Raw genomic sequence first — 16,339 nt, 5'->3', positions numbered from 1 at the left:
AGAATAAAGTCTTTACATTCTATTTTAGCTTGTAACTATGTTTGGGGATACTTTTAAGTGGTGTAGTCCTGTTTTGATGTTTTGGTGCCAAGGCTAACATTGTCTAATGGCAACAAATCGTAGAAACTTGTGGTTTGTTTCAAGTAATATATGTAGGTTATTTTAGTTGTGGGCTCTTAATCTGACACAACACAGAAGTGGTGCTAGGAGATTCCCTCCCATGACAGTCAGAATGAAAATAGCTCTGTGGCCCTTCCCCCCGCCACCTCCTTTCCTGGCTATACATTATTATTTATTCTAATGTTAACACAATATACAATAGAACTTCTGAGTTATGAACACCTTGGGAATTGAAGGTATTCGTAACACTGAAATGTTCATAACTCTGAACAAAATGTTATGGTTGTTCTTTAAAAAGTTTACAGCTGAACATTGACTTAATACAGCTTTGAAACTTTACTGTGCAGATGAAAAATGCTGCTTTTATCCATCTTAATTTAAATAAACACAGAGAGTTTCCTTACCTTGTCAAATCTTTGTTTTAAACTTTCCGTTTTTTTAGTTTACAGTTAACACTGTATTATACTGTATTTGCTTTTTATTTTTTTATTTTTGTCTCTGCTGCTGCCTGATTCTGTACTTCTGGTTCCAAATGTGGGGTGTGGTAGACAGGTCAGTTCGTAATTCTGGTGTTTGTAACTCTGAGGTTCTACTGTAATGTGCTAGACGCTATTGACATACAGAGAACGACACAGTCCCTGCCCCAAAGAGATCTACGCAGATGGACCTTGGCACCATGCAGTCCCTCATTCCGTTACCGGGATTCCACATAGCTCAGGAGTTCACCCATGTGAAACCACTTGCATGTCTAAAGCATATCCGGTAAAGGGATTGAACACTGCCTGCTTGCACTCCCATTATGCATGTGAGTAGTCCATTGGATTTTTATCAGAAACCCTTGTATGTAAAGTTACTCATATGCATAAGTGTTTCCAGCGTAATGTTCCATGTTTGATATTTAACCCACGCTACCTATTTAACATTTAAAACTTGTATTGTTTATGTTGAGCCTTTGCCCATTGTTAATGTAAGCAGAGTCAGAATGAGCTCTACCCTGACATCTGGTGGTAAGCTGTGGAAAAGGACTTCAGGGGCTGATCTCATTTGCATGGGCACTCTCATTTGCATGAGCACACCCACCCTGCCTAGCATGGTGGACTGCTTGCCCAAATGGTCACTTTGGCTGCTGTGGGATCCCCAGTCTCTCTGTTGTTGGGGCAGGAGTAATAAAGGGTTGTTATCCTAGTTATGTGAATCAAGGACAGTAGAACTGTATGTGGCATTTTATGACAGAGGGACTCACCCTCAACTAAGTAGCACTCACTAGACAAGGGACATGGGTTCCAAAACCCAGTGAATTGAGAGAGGTTGGGAACAGGGGCCTTAAACTTTGACTGACCCCACCCATAATAGCAGAGCTAATTTTGGCTCCATTAGGAGTCTTGTTACATGCTGCAGAGCTGAAATCACTGATACCTAGTTCTAAGCATTAGACCTGCTTTGGGCTAGTGCACTAGCTAGTTTGGGCTTTGCGTCAACACTGAGGCTCCCCCTACTACCAGCTAAAAATCACTGAGCGCTGAAATCACTGAAGAGCTGAAGTTACTGAGAGCTGTGGGGAGAGGCCTGAAGACAAGTTGGTGAGCCGACAGCAGGATGGCTAGCGTGGAGAGCGGAGCGGTTAGCCGGGCAGCTGGTAGAGAGGAGCAGACAGCAGGACGGCTACCGGAGAGGCGTGGAGAGCAGAGCGGAGTGAATAGCAGGGCGGCTGTTGGAAAGGAGCAGACAGCAGGGCAGCTAGCAGAGAGTGGAGTAGAGTGGGCAGCAGGGCGGCTGGTGGAGAGGCGCGGCTGGCGGTGAAGACTGCAGCAGAACCCCATGGAGAGGCATGGCATTCGGCCGTTGACCCGAGCAGCGGAGCATGTAAGATGCCCCCCATACCTCCCTTCACTTCCACCCAGGCTGGGAGGTATACTCCGCAGATGAACTTCTGAGCTCTGAGGGGCTGCACTGACCAAGGACAGAAACTGTGGCGGGGTGACTATTGGGTTGCTGGACTTGAGACCCTGAGGGGAAAAGGACACTGCCAAACTTACTTGGGGTGGGTCTTTTGCTCATGGTTGGTGTTATGAATCTTGTTTTTGGTGTTTCCGCAACATAATGCCGCATTGTTTCCCTCCTTTATTAAAAGGCTTTTGCTGCACTCAGACTCTGTGCTTGCTAGAGGGGAAGTATTGCCTCTTAGAGGCGCTCAGGGGGGTGGTATGTAATTGTCCCAGGTCACTGGGTGGGGGCTTGAGCCGGTTTTGCATTGTGTTGTTGAAACAGAACCCCTAGATACTGAACCCAGGCCTTGTTGCTGCCAACTGTGATGGGCAGAAGGGTTACATTAATAATTATTTTAATTCTTGTCTTGCTGCTTGCCAGCCAGGCTGAATTGAAAAGCTCCAATGAGAGAAATTCTCCTCTTAGCCAAAAATAAGAGTGTTTCAAGTGGTAATGAGTGCTCTCCTACAATTTGTGATCAAAATGGTTAAGAATCTCTCCTCTAATTCCAAGAGACAGGGCACAGTGTCATTCCTTCCTCCCCCCTCCCCCTTGAAGCTTGGTTCCCTATAATATTTGAAAACTTCTGCTATGTGCTACCTATGCAACAGAGAGGTTTGCTGGTCACCACATGTGGTTGTCGTTGTGCAGGGGGCTGATGGCCCCCAGCAAGAAGCTCGGTATTGGCTCGATGGTCTGCCATGCGCAAGGGAATCTTATAGCAGAAAAGATGAATTTCTAAACAAACTGAGGAACAGGAAAGTCCTCTTGAAATGTCCTCCGAAATCTGACATCCTTCCTCTTCTTTCTGCCAAGAACCAGACAATCTCTTAGGAAGATCCTGTCTGGCTACTCACATTTGTGGACTGGCTGTGGCTTTTCCACATGCACACACCATAAATTCTTGCATACCTCACTAGCAGGTAATAGATGAAGGGTATGACACACATGTGGGGATAATTAAATGGTTCTGGAGAAGTAATACAAAGAATGTGGTGTTACCTGCATCTCTGCATGTTTTGGCATGGTACTTTGTTTATAAATAAATTGTCCAATTTATGTATTGTGCACTGTTTGTGAATGTGAGCCCTTTATTGTATTGCCTACTGGTTCAGCAATGTGGTCACAATCTCCTAATTTCTACCTTACTTTGTCAGTTACTTCGGTAAGGCCCCAACCCAACAAAGCATGTGAGAAATGCCACTGAAGTCAGTGAGACTGTTCATATGCTCCATCTGATGTCAATAGGATTAATCATGTGCATAGGCCCCTGTTCAGCAGAACATTTTACCAGATGCGTGACTCCATCCCTGTTCAGCAAAGTACTTAACTGTGAGTAGTCCCACTGAAGACCTCACATACTTAAAATGAAGCACTTGCTTAAGTGCTTTGATGAACTGGAGCCAACATAGTGTGCTGGGTCAGGGCCTAACTGCTGATCCCTGGACAGGGTCACAGTTAGAACATTTTAAGTGTATTTGGCAGTTTATATAGCAAAAGTTTCACAAAATGTATTTAAAATGCTTTAAGGACATTTTTCCACACGTGGGTAAATATTGTAGTTTTTAAGTGCCTCGTTTACTTAGGCTTGACAACTTACACACAAAGGTATAATTGTTTCATGAACTGATCCTATATCATTTATTCCTTGTCCTTAATAATGGGGTTTGTATGTTTGAGGATTGTACTGTATCAAAATATTGGTCCAATTTATTGTTTCAGTTCCTTTTGAAATGTTTTGCCAAATGCTTCTCTGTGTTTCTTTATCAATTACGGATTGTTGGGGGGCAGTAATTACCAATCATTTTCTGTAGGTCTGAATTTAAATCTATTTAAATGTTATGCTCTAATAAAATATATAAAACAGTAGGCTCTCCTCCTCAAATATTAAACATGGAGATTATTCTGTGAACACAGAAGTCATTTTTTCCTAAAGCTAATCCTATGATCATCAGATTCCGTGGATTAATCTTGATGATGGTTTCTTGTTAAAATTGTATAGTTTCATGTTGTGGCTTTTGCCTGTAATCAGCTGGAATTTGAGAGCTGCAGCCAGTTTTTGTAAGACGCCACCAAAATATAAAGCATGCCATCAATGTATTTTTAACGTAGCATTGTGCTCCCCCTTCCTTCTAAAATATCCATGTTTATTAGTGCTGTGATAACATTATTTAGCACTTTATAGCCAAACAATGAACAAACATTAAGGAATAAACCTTCTCAGCACTCGTGTGAGATATAGAAACATATTTCTCATTTTAGAGATGGGGAAACTAAGGCAGAAGTGAAGTGGCTTTTCCAGTGTCATACAGTCAGTGAGTGGCACAGCTGGGATTGGAACGCGGGACTCCTGACTCACAAGTCCATATGCCATCCACTGAATCATGCTAGCTTTTCTAGTATGCTATCTCCTAAAGCAAATGGACAGTCCTGGTTCAGTTATGATATGGCTACTTATTTTAGGGGTAAATCCAGCCCACTCTTCCTTATGGTTCCACTAAGGAAAAAGGAAAGGCTAGAAGTAGAGAGAACAGCACAGAGGGCATGAGAGAAGATGGGACATAGGGAAATTGAAGGAAATTTCCTACTGCCCAGATGTACCATCCTTCTCCCTCCATGTACATGCCATTGAAGGGTTCCTTGCCATCGTTTTAGCCAGCACACACCCAGCCTAGCTAGCTGGGGTGGGCTCTGGATTTGCACCTTAGAGTTTGATCCTGCACCTATACAGGTAAATGGCAAAACTTCCATTGACTTCACTTGGAGTCTATACCTTTGCTGGTATAACACATCTGTGTTGAAGTCCAATGTTTGCCATTTTTCTTTGTGCAAATAGATGTCACAAAAAAGCATAAATGACACACTCTACAAGTAAAGCAAGGTCAACAGTTTTACATTCACCTTTGGGATTCCCGTAATCCATTTCCTGACTAAAACAATGATGACAAAGATCAGTATTACTACTACAAGCACAATCAGCACATAATGAAAACCAGAGATGTGATTGCTGTCTTCCATTTTTAATAAGAAAATGAGCAGATGGATGCGATAGAGGGATGCTGAATAAAATTGTTTACTTTTATTTGGTTTTGGGGTTTTTTTTATTCCATCCAACACACAAAGCAGAAAATCTCAGATGAGTAGTTCAGATTTAGCATGATTAACCTAAGATTTCAAAAATGTGTTAAAAGTATGTGGAAAGTTTGTTCAGAAGTGCTTATATCCCAATTTCCAAAATGATCAGGCACTTAGGAACCTAGATTCCATTGACTTTAAATGGGATGTAGGCTCCTAAGTCACCTAGACACTTTAAAAACTTTTATCCATAATGTTTGATTAAAAACTGTCTCAAATTATTCAACCAAGAATCTCCTAATTTTGCTGGAATAGACAATGATCATTAAAATATCAATATCTTCATGTGGTGCTTTGAGACTGAAGCTTGCACTTGATATTACACAATGTGATTTGAAATGCTACTAAATTCAATATTGTATACTGGAGGCTGTTACAATGCAATATTTATACAGGCCTCAGCAGTTTTTCATTAAATGTAAACTAAGTAACAAATGCAAGGGCTAGGAAGTCTGTGCTGTACAAAAATATGAGTAAGAAAAGACATTTGATTGACAATTGCTTCAGGGGCCTGATCTAAAGCCCACTGGACTCCCATTGAATTGATTTCAGTGGGCATTGGATCAGGCCAAAATTAAATTGCACTTTTTGCTACTGTTCTTGTAAATCAAAATAAACGAGGGTTGTCAATTAATCGCAGTTAACCCAAGTGATTAATGCTAAATAAATTAACTAGATTAGAAAAAATCACGATTAATTGCAGATTTAATTGTACTGTTAAACAATAATAGAATACCAATTTAAATTTATTATAAATATTTGTGGATGTTTTTCTACATTTTCAAATATATTGATTTCAGTTGCAACACAGAACACAAAGTGTACAGTGCTCACTTTATATTATTTTGATTACTAATATTTGCATTGTAAAAAAGAAACAGAAAATAGTATTTTTCCATTCACCTCATACAAGTACTGTAGTGCAATCTCTATCGTGAAAGTGCAATTTACAAATGTGGAACTTTTTTTCACATAACTGCACTCAAAAACAAAACAATATCAAAATTTGAGTCTACAAGTCCACTCAGTCGTACTTCTTGTTCAGCCAATCGCTCAGACAAACAAGTTTGTTTACATTTATGGGAGATAATGCTGCCCGCTTCTTATTTACGATGTCACGTGAAAGTGAGAACAGGCGTTCTCATGGCACTGTTGGAGCCAATGTTGCAAGGTATTTACGTGCCAGATATGCTAAACATTCGTATACCCCTTCATGCTTTGACTTATAGATTACACTTTTAAAAATCGTTTTTACAGTGAAAATATTTGTAATAAAAATAACAATATAAAGTGAGCACTGTGCACTTTGCATTGTGTTGTAATTGAAATCAATATATTTGAAAATGTAGAAAAACATCCAAAAATATAATAAATTTAAATTGGTATTCTGTTATTGTTTAACAGTGTGATTAAAACTGCGATTAATTGTGACTGGGTTTTTTTTTTAATCCTTGGATAGGTTTATTTTAGGGCTGTCTTGATTTTCAAGCACAGAGGCTGAAAGGGTTCACATCGGGCCAATTCTCCCCCCAATGCCAGGAGTGAGTAGTTGAATTGGGTTCAGGCGTCCTTTTCTCTCCCCCATAGCCCATGGAGGGGCTATCAAAATGACTCTATTGTATGTTACTCTACTCCAGTGGGTGAAGAGCCCTAGGCACCTCTATCACAGTTCTATTTTAAGGGGTAAGATCAGAGGATCTGCACAGTGCCTGCCTTCCCATATGCCCCCCTCATAGCTGAACTCTGTGCTGCATGAAGGGTATGAACCCTTTAACAATGGAACCCGCTGCCAAGTCCACTTCCAGCTCAGCTGTGGAAGTGAGGGCTGGATTTCTCGTATGTGGAGTTTGTGGCCTGTTGCAGGTTTTCTATGGAACATCAGTAAAGCAGAGCAGAGAACCTAGTGCAAATTCCTTTTAGGTTCTGTGTTTGCCACGCATTTCAAATCGATGGCTTTCAACATGCTGATTAAGCTGTTTCATGTAGTTGTGCAGGATGGAGATGGGAGGCCATGCTGGCAGAGCAGAGCAGGCGTGCTTTCTGGGGAGTTACTAGTAGCAATGGCATAAATGGGAAGGACAAAACTGCAGACATAAAGGAGCAGCGAATTGGGCTCAGATCATGGGGGACACAGGCGGTGCAGGCATGAAAACAAAAACTACACAGTAACAAAGCTGTTTCTCCTGGAGGCGAGAATGGAAGGAGAGTAGTTGTTTCTATTTTTAAATACATGGGAGATGTTCAGACACACTGTCTATGGTGATAAGTATCTCTGCAATTCTTACCCACCCTGCTAGCCTACAGCAATTGTCCAGATCCTTCAAAGAAAGCCGACCTGTCATTTCTTTAGCTTGAATGACCATGGAAGACTTAAAACAAAAACAAAACAAAACAACCTTTTGATTGGGCAGAACTATGTTTGCAGGGAATGTAACCAGCCTTTCACTTATATAAGTTGTGCTGTAAACCATGGTTGTTCTTCAGTCACACACATTTACTGCAGCTGTTTGGCAGTTTTACTACAGCTGGTTGGCATGATGGCTGTTAACAGCCACTTATACTATGGAACCATCTTACAGTGAAATCACTCCGTCGTCCGACTCCCCCTCTCAAATAACTTTCACATTCGCTGAAGTTCCTGTTGAGAGAAATTGTGATTTGCATTTTGCAATACATGTTGCATAATAACAATCTGAGATTTTCATTCTACTCAATTATAAACAGAGATTCACTCTATCCAAATTCACTATAAACTGGTTCCACTATAAATCTAATCATCATGGAAGCTTACGCTGTCAGCATTGCTTAGGTTGTTGCATCCTAATCTCACTTGCACGTCTCTGCAAGAGCTTTTCTTGTTCTTTTAAAATTATATTTCCTTTCTTGCTGCAGTTTTTCTTGTCATTTTGTATTGTAGGATCAGGATATTCACCCGTAGAAGATGACGAAGATGTGTATGCACGCAATAGATATAAAGGTGAATGCTTTGCTTCTGTGCTAAAGAAAATCAGCTGGTTGCTGGGAGATCTTCTCTCTTTCCTTCCTGCATCATAAAGTCTTAGAGCGATCCAGCTCCTTGTTTGTGTTCAGATTTTTCAGACAAGATAAGCTTTTCATTTTTTTATTTTTCTAAACAATGGAAAATGGAACAAGCACTGTGCGTTGTTTAGCTTACATGAGTAAATTGCTGGGTTTTATTGCCTTCACCCTTGAAAGGTCAAGCTGCTAGCTCATGAATATTAAAAATAAGCTGTCTTCTGCCTCTTTCATACCTCATAGCCAAAGCCATCAATGATAATCCTGTTCAGAATCTGGACCTATTGATGGTAAGGTATGGAAGCTCATGAAAGAGAGCTTGATTTTTATAAGCTTCTTAATATAGTCCTTGACATTTCTGGTTCATCTTGCAACCTGGAATGAAGAGTAAAATGTGTTTGCCAATGAACATACAAGACATTAAACAAAATATGCTGGCACATTAATGAGATAATTGAATTCTGCAAGTATAGAAATCAGATTCAGATTTTCTTCCCTATTCCAAACAAGTTTCCTGACCAATGGGATCTGATAGCAAAATCACTGGTGAGTCTGTGACATATGTGCCTATTTCTTGAAGAATCTGGTTCCACACACAGCCCCCTGCCCTTCCCTCACCCCAAAAAAGTCATTTTACTGAGGTTTTGCTTCAGCAAACTAGTCTATGGACATACAAGACAGTGTATTGCATTGTTGTGGTAACATAGAAATATTGGGTATTAATGTAGCTTTGCTTAATGTTGGTACTAGACAGAGAATAAAACAGGATTTTTACACAAGGATATGCATGCAAATCTATCAGCTACTCATGAGTACCAAAGGAGAAGGTACAAAATACTGTCTGTCTTACGTTTTTATAAATATTTATTTTGCTCCCCCACCAAAGTGTATCCCAGTGTGAAAATTCTGCTTTAAAAGTATAATCAGAAAAAATGTATTTGCCCATAGCTTTATATGGTAAATGTGTTGTTCTTTATCTTTAACATTTAATCCTCTGTGGATACTTAAACAAAGAATTCAAATGATTCACTAAAGATAAATTAATGCCGGCTGGACTGTGGATTAGTGGTGAAAATGTAGACTCTGTCTAGGAACTGTCTTTTAAAAGCGATCGAAAACAAATTCTTTCAATGGCTGCAAGGATGTAACAGTGGTATGTGAAACACAGTGCTTTATTCACACAAATATTAAAAACTGTATTGAATTTGGAAGCTCTAATGTGAGCTTTAGTAACAGATTAGACAACTCACATCCAAAAATCAAAGGCATGAAGCTGAGAAGACCTAATTTGTATTAACTTGCTTGCATTTATTTGAGTTGACAAGCAGGTCACTTAAAAAAAAAAAACAAAAAACAACAACAACAACAAAAAAACCAGATATGGACCTGAGTTGCTAATATTGGATCAAAAGTTCACCAAAATGTGAGGGTGTTCATATCCAGGGTTTTGGTTATGGACCATCTCTCCTGGTAAAAATTTCAGAGTATCAAATATACTAACCATTATGCATGCCTTTTGAAAAATGTACATTAGTACATGCCTAGCATGGCATGGTGTGTATGTACATCTTAAGCAGAGCTATGTAAACCCAGCAGATTTTCAGTTAGCAATGCTATTTGCAAATTAAACCCTATAGTTTGTTTGCCAGGGGTTGGCCACATGCCAAACCTTCCGTGCTCATCTGGATGTCTTTCAACCAACTCAGACTTACAAGGAAACATCTCTATGGAGTTCCTTCCCAACAACTTAGCTAAGAGTTCCCTTCCTCTCTGGTGACCCCTCTGTTCAAATGCCTAATCAACCAATAAGCCCCATTGTATTAAAAAACCCTCTGCATTTTGCATGCTGAGCTTATAGAAACACTGATCCAAAGCCAGCGTTTGGACAGTGCTGACAGATACTTTGGAAAGTGCAGCTGTCAAGAAGAATGCTTCTTCCCTAACTGACATGTAAGATGCCTGCTCTACCTGGGGTTCCCATGAGAAGAAAAAAGCCCCAGAGTGCATTATTTCTTTGTTCACCACAGCACAAAAGCCACTTTGATCCAGGCCCTTAAGCGTACCTCTACACTGCAGCTGGAAGTGGGCCTCCCAGCCTGAGTAGACAGACGTGTTAGTACAACTCCAGCAAGTGCACTAAAAATACCCATGTGGATGTTGCAGTTCCGTAAGAGAACATAAGTATGTCACTGAGTTAAACAGCTTCAGAAACAGCCTGTGCTCCTTTAAAATGCTTTTTGTGAAATAAACTAGAACCCTGGCAGTCACACGCTTTTCCATTCTCAGTCTCTCCACTTCCACTGTCCAATGCTGTTTCTGTGGTTCTAGTAACAGCACAGTAGAATTTATGTGGAAATTTAAATTTCCATTGGGGGAGATGTTAAAATATCTCACCATTTTTATGTAGAGGAATTATACACTGAATAAAAAATACAACATGTATGGTAGATGAAATAAGAGCACATTAAATATGTTCATGGGACTAATCCCAAATATGAGGAAAGACATTTGAAATGTGGAAATGAAATTAATCAACAGAGCCAATAATAAATATCTGTGAAACTGATTCCATTTGTGAAAGGCAACTTTTAGATCACTCTTGTGGTTTTGCCACTGTTTAGGCATGAGGTTCTGAAAACACTCCCAGATCCCATAAAGGCTCATTATATACCTTCTGAATGTTGCATGCTGTGTGACATTTCAGTGCTTGTCTTCCTTTTGGCCTACACTCTTACCTCCTTAAGTGGTGTCCTTGTCAAATCCCAAAATTAAGCAGAGTCACCTTAGGTATTAGTTGGATAGAAGACCCCCCTCAGAAAACTCACTTGTTGCCCCACCCCCACCCCCCACACCCCAAAAGTAGTTTTGGCTTCCTAGGAAAGGTTTGTAGCTGACACACCCCAGTGTGCATACTGAACCAGTGCCCCAGCATGGTATTAATGGAAGCTTTGCTGATAGAAGATTTCTCTTGAATATGTATCTTTATAGTCTTGACCGCCTATAGTCATTAAAGACCCCCCCCCCTTTATTTTTGCAATAATTCAGTATGGGTATTAATCCCAGTATTGTGGCCAAATGCCAGTTCTGCTCTGATTTGACACTTCCTGTGATCCATTGAATTTCATGTCTAACCTATACTGGATGCTTTAGAGGAAGATGAATCACATACTTCAGGCCAGTTTTCTGTGTTCCTCCATTTGTGTGCAAAGTGCTGGAATGGGTTGGGGCTGGGGAAAAGGTGACTCTCAGACATCTTTGTGTCTCCTCTGATCTGGCCCCAATCCCCAGCACAACTCAGAGTGGCCCAGCATCATTGGCTGCTTGGGCCTTCAACCCTGTTCCTCATCAGCTTGGTGCCTTTCTGATGGGATCTCTGCACCTCCATTCCTAAATTGAATTTAGGCAAAGTATTTTTTCTTTCCTGAATGATTGTATAGAATTGCTGGTGGATGAGTGCCACATTTTAGGACCAGTTTGTGCTATCATATTTTAAAGATGAGCCTGAACCAAAACCCCAGAACCAAACTCTTCAGATTTTGGAATAGTTTAAGATCTGGATATGAACTTTGTGGCTTGGGTCCATTTCCCGTTTGTGTGTGTGTATGTACACTTGTGCTAGACATAAGAAATAACGCAAGACTGAGTATACATTCATCAGTTAATATAAGCACACCTTGAAACTCATAGGACATCCATATACTGGCTGACATTCAAACCCGGTGCCTGAGTGCATACATTTACTTGGAGACTCTGAGTTAACACCCAATCAGGATGAATGAAGCTAGTTCTTAACTCTCTAAAAGCTTTTGTTTCAGTTTGTCAGACCTAGACAGACAGATCTACAGATCTAGTAAGAAAGACAACACTGCACCCATTCACATTTAGACGGTTTTCTTCATAATCAGGATGAGAAAATAAGCATATTTAAAGTGATATCTTAAATATTGTGGAACTAATGGGGCCATCAGAGAAGTGCTATCCTGGTATGCTGGTGAGTTTTGGCTCAGTCTGACACCTGAGATGGAAACTGGAAATTCATTCAGCATAAGTGAAACACCCACACATATGCCTGGGGTCTCTGTCATTCTTGTGTCCAAGCAACCAAACTTGACATTTCTGTAATATGACGTAAATAATAATGCCCTTAATAAAAGGGAGCTTGAGCCTTCATGAAATTCACCAATGGCCATGTCTGTTTCTATGGTGCCCTGGTATGCGTGTATCTGATGGTCCTGAAGGAAGTTTCGAATGAAAGGGTGTTAAGATAAGAATAAGGAAAATTAAAATTATGCCACAGATAAAGATAAAGCTTCATTGGCATTGAACTTTGCATTTAAATTGCCAGCTTCTGTTACCAAAGGGAAGGTAAATGCATCCTCTGTGGGGTATTAAAACCTAAATACAATGATGATCAGCAAACTGTCCACATGGTGGCACACTTATTCCACCAGCATGACATTTAGACACCCAATTTAATAGAAACGCTCATTAATTTGTAACAGGCAGGAACAGCTCACCTTTAAAGGCCTGATGCTGTGATATCTTTAGCACCTTGTGGAATCAGGCCGGGAAATTACATCTCTGTGTGTGCTTCTTTACATTTTCCTTTTAATAAAGTCTCTCTACAACATTGAAGAAACAAAATGACTTTGCAATTGTGACTTAAGCCAATTAGTCTTTTGTAAAATATGTGTGTTCTGTGTTTGTTTTTCCATTCTCTTTGCCAGAAACACCTTGGTGTTCTCCCATGAAGGTGAAACATGGTAATGCGTATTGCAGAACACCTCAAGGAGAATATTACAAAAATGTCTTGGGGACGAGATGTGATATTCGTTGTCAGAAAGGCTATGAACTGCATGGTCCTCAACAGCTTATTTGTCAATCAAACAAGCGCTGGTCTGGGAAGGTTTTGTGTAAACGTGAGTAGATCATAACTGTGTGTGCATGTGTGCACGTGTCACTGTTTGTGTGATAGACATTAGATATAAAACAGAGATGAGTTTATGTGAGTAGCTTTTATATTTAATGTCAGTGCTGGGATGGGGAGAAACTTAACTGACAGGAGCTGCTCTTAGAGTTTACTCTGTTTATCTTTGGGCTTTCATTCATATTTTGAATTTAAAAATAAATATATCTTTGTGAAGCCATAGCTAACTTAGTTGCACCTATTTCAGACATTATTTACATAGCCCCTGTGATGTACATGGTGCTGTATGATAGGTGGACTGTGTCAATTAGCTGAATGCAGAGGAGCTTGCAGGTTCAAATCATGGCAGGTGCAATCTAGAAAACACAGAGTGGAGAGAGGCATTAAAGGCAGGAATGCTTCATGGAATAGGTAGGCTTTGAGTCTGTAGAAATCTTTCTGAAAATGAGGGGTTATAAGAGTTCCCCTTTGCAAACATATTAAAATACTGCGGATAGTTAATTCTAGCTGCACTGTTAATTGTGTGTCATTTTGCAAAATTTGAATGTCACCAGGTTGAATGGGCCCACCATTGGTTTGTGAGAGAAAATATTTTGACAGAAGAAGGGAGTGGGCGGTTGGTCTTTCCTTAAAATGATTTCATTCCATTGGGCTAACTTAGCTGTATGATAGCAAAATTTGAAGTCTGTTTGAGGAGGGGAAATCATATGAGCAGTTTCACATGCTCTGACTGAAAAATTCCTAACCATGTTTTGTTCACATGCAGTACTGCACATCTGTTTCACCCCCCACTCCTCTAGAATGGAAAACAGAAGATCCTGGATACATTTGTTTTCTTTTACAGAAATACGGTGCCCAACGCTGTCCATGCCAACTAATGGAGGGTTCAAGTGCATAGATGGTGCATACTTTAACTCCAGGTGTGAGTATTACTGTTCCCCAGGATACCAGCTAAAAGGAGACCGGACAGTAACATGTATGGACAACAAAGTTTGGAGTGGCAGACCAGCCTCCTGTGTTGGTAAGTAAGATGAGGTTTGCACTTCCTAAGGAGCCTAGATGTAAAGCTTTTGTAGCCTGTTAATGCCAAAATATTTTAAATGTATTGGAAACATGGCTCCTGCATCCATGTCAGTGAGAAAACAAACACAGTGTCTTTTAGAGAAGCATTGGAACAACTTGCCTAGGGGTATAATGGATTCTCCATCACTTTAAATCAGGACAGGATCTCTTTCTAAAATACTTGTTGTAGCTCTGACAGAAGTTAAGGGCTTGATGAAGAAATTACGGGGTGAGGTTCTATAGCCTGTGCTATGCTCATAATAGTCCCTTCTGATCTTAACATCTACGAAGCCTGATGTAATTATTTGTGCTTCCTCAGCAGCATCTTGTACCTGCTGCTTTGTGTCACAGACACGACATCTTAAGCCTAGAAGAGAATCAGAACTAACCAGTATGCTGGGACTTCCTCTGTTACTTCTGCATCTTGGGGTCCTGGACTCCCAGTGAATTCTGGGGAAATGAGGATGAGCTTTTCTGATGGGAACAGTTACATTAGGCTAGGGAACATTTTCAGCTCAGTTCACATAATTCTCCTTTGTACTAATAAGATTTCGTCGGAAGATGTAGCCAACGTGTCTCAGCTGCTGCTGCTGTTCTTGGGAATCTCTGGATAAGGGCTCAGTTTTCAGTCACCCAGATGTGCAGGTCTTTAGCCACTTGAATTGGCCACCAACAGTTTGATTTCATGGCTGGAGCAATATTTGTGTTTTTAATGATCTGTGTGTGACACTGTGGTTTTCCTCAGGATGCCTGTGGCTCAGTCTAGGTTAGCGGGTGAAGCAACATGGGAGTCTCCCTGCTGTGGCTTTTACATTCGCGGGGTTTCATTCAATTTTTCAGTTACTTTCTGTCTTGCAATTGTATACATGCTCCTGCCTGTCTATACTCAGACTAAGTTTGTGGTTTGTCTTGTGTTTTATGTGCAAATTCAAGTCTGGCTCTTTTGCAGGGTTGGTTTTATGATTTTGGTAGGGGAAGGGTGAAATGTCATCATCTTTTATACGACTTCACCAGTTTGCACTGCTGACCTGGGCATCTCATTGCAAATGACAATGTAGCAGTGTACTGGAAATGTTCCTTTAACAAATGCAGACAATCAATATTTATAACTTCACAGCATGTGAATGTATTCTATAGTAATTCTGTAAGACAGTGCCATAGTTAAGTCCAAAATACAGCACGTTGCTGTAGAGTAGAGAGAGAGACCCTCCACCGCAATGATTTGGGTGCAAATTGTGGAGTGTGCCGGTGAGTGAAGTACTTCATTAATGAAGTTAGGGTTGCCAGGCATCCGGTTTTCAATGGGAACACCCGGTCAAAAAGGGACCCTGGCAGCTCCGGTCAACACTACCAATCAGGCCATTAAAAGTCCGGTCAGTGGTTGCAACAGGGGCCCCGGGCTAAGGCAGGCTCCCTGCCTGCCCTAGCTCTGAGCAGCTCCCGGAAGCGCCCCAAGTGCCAGCTAAGTAGCTTCCATTAGCTGGGAACCACGACCAATGGGAGCTGTGGTGGCGGCGCCTACGGGCGCGAGGGCAGCGCATGGAGCCTTCCTGGCTTCCCTTGTGCCTACGGGCTGCAGGGACCCGGTAGCCGCTTCCTGGGAGCTACAGTAAGCACCACTGGGACCCCGTACCTTCTCCTGTACCCCCAGCCCTGAGTGTGCTCCTGCACCCTGAACCCCTCAGCCCCAGCCAAGAGCCCGCACCCCCAGCCAGAGTCCTCAAGCACTGCACCCCAATCCCCTGCCCCAGCCCAGAGTCCCCTCCTGTACCCCAAACCCCTCATCCCTGGCCCCACCCTGGAGTCCTCCCCCCCCGCACTCCTACTCTAGCCCAGAGCCCTCTCCTGAACCCCTAATTTCTGGCCCCACCTGGAGCCTGCACCCCCAGCCCAGAGGCCATACCCCCTTGCAATCCAACCCCAGCCCAGAGCCCTCTCCTGCACCCCAAGCCCCTCATCCCTGGCCTCACCCCAGAGCCCGCACTCCCAGCCAGAGCCCTCACCCCCTCCTGCACCCCAACCCCCTGCCCCAGCCTGGTGAAAGTAAGTGAGGGTTTGGGAGAGCAAGCAACA

The 16,339-nt window shown here is 41.6% G+C and overlaps 1 protein-coding gene across 1 annotated transcript in view; it reads left to right on the top strand.

Moving 5' to 3' along the window:
- The window catches only part of SRPX (sushi repeat containing protein X-linked), a 71,312-nt gene that overhangs the window by 34,622 nt on the left and 20,351 nt on the right, over positions 1-16,339 (top strand). The window contains exons 2-4 of the mRNA XM_077807220.1: positions 8,159-8,218; positions 13,005-13,196; positions 14,049-14,225. Coding sequence (XP_077663346.1) covers positions 8,159-8,218; positions 13,005-13,196; positions 14,049-14,225 — 429 coding nt within the window. The remainder of the gene's footprint in view (positions 1-8,158; positions 8,219-13,004; positions 13,197-14,048; positions 14,226-16,339) is intronic.

Source organism: Eretmochelys imbricata, chromosome 1 (assembly GCF_965152235.1).
Source record: "Eretmochelys imbricata isolate rEreImb1 chromosome 1, rEreImb1.hap1, whole genome shotgun sequence".
NCBI classification, from domain to species: Eukaryota; Metazoa; Chordata; order Testudines; family Cheloniidae; genus Eretmochelys; species Eretmochelys imbricata.
The sequence above is the reverse complement of the archived record's forward strand: the minus strand, read 5'-3'. Positions and strand labels throughout refer to the sequence as shown.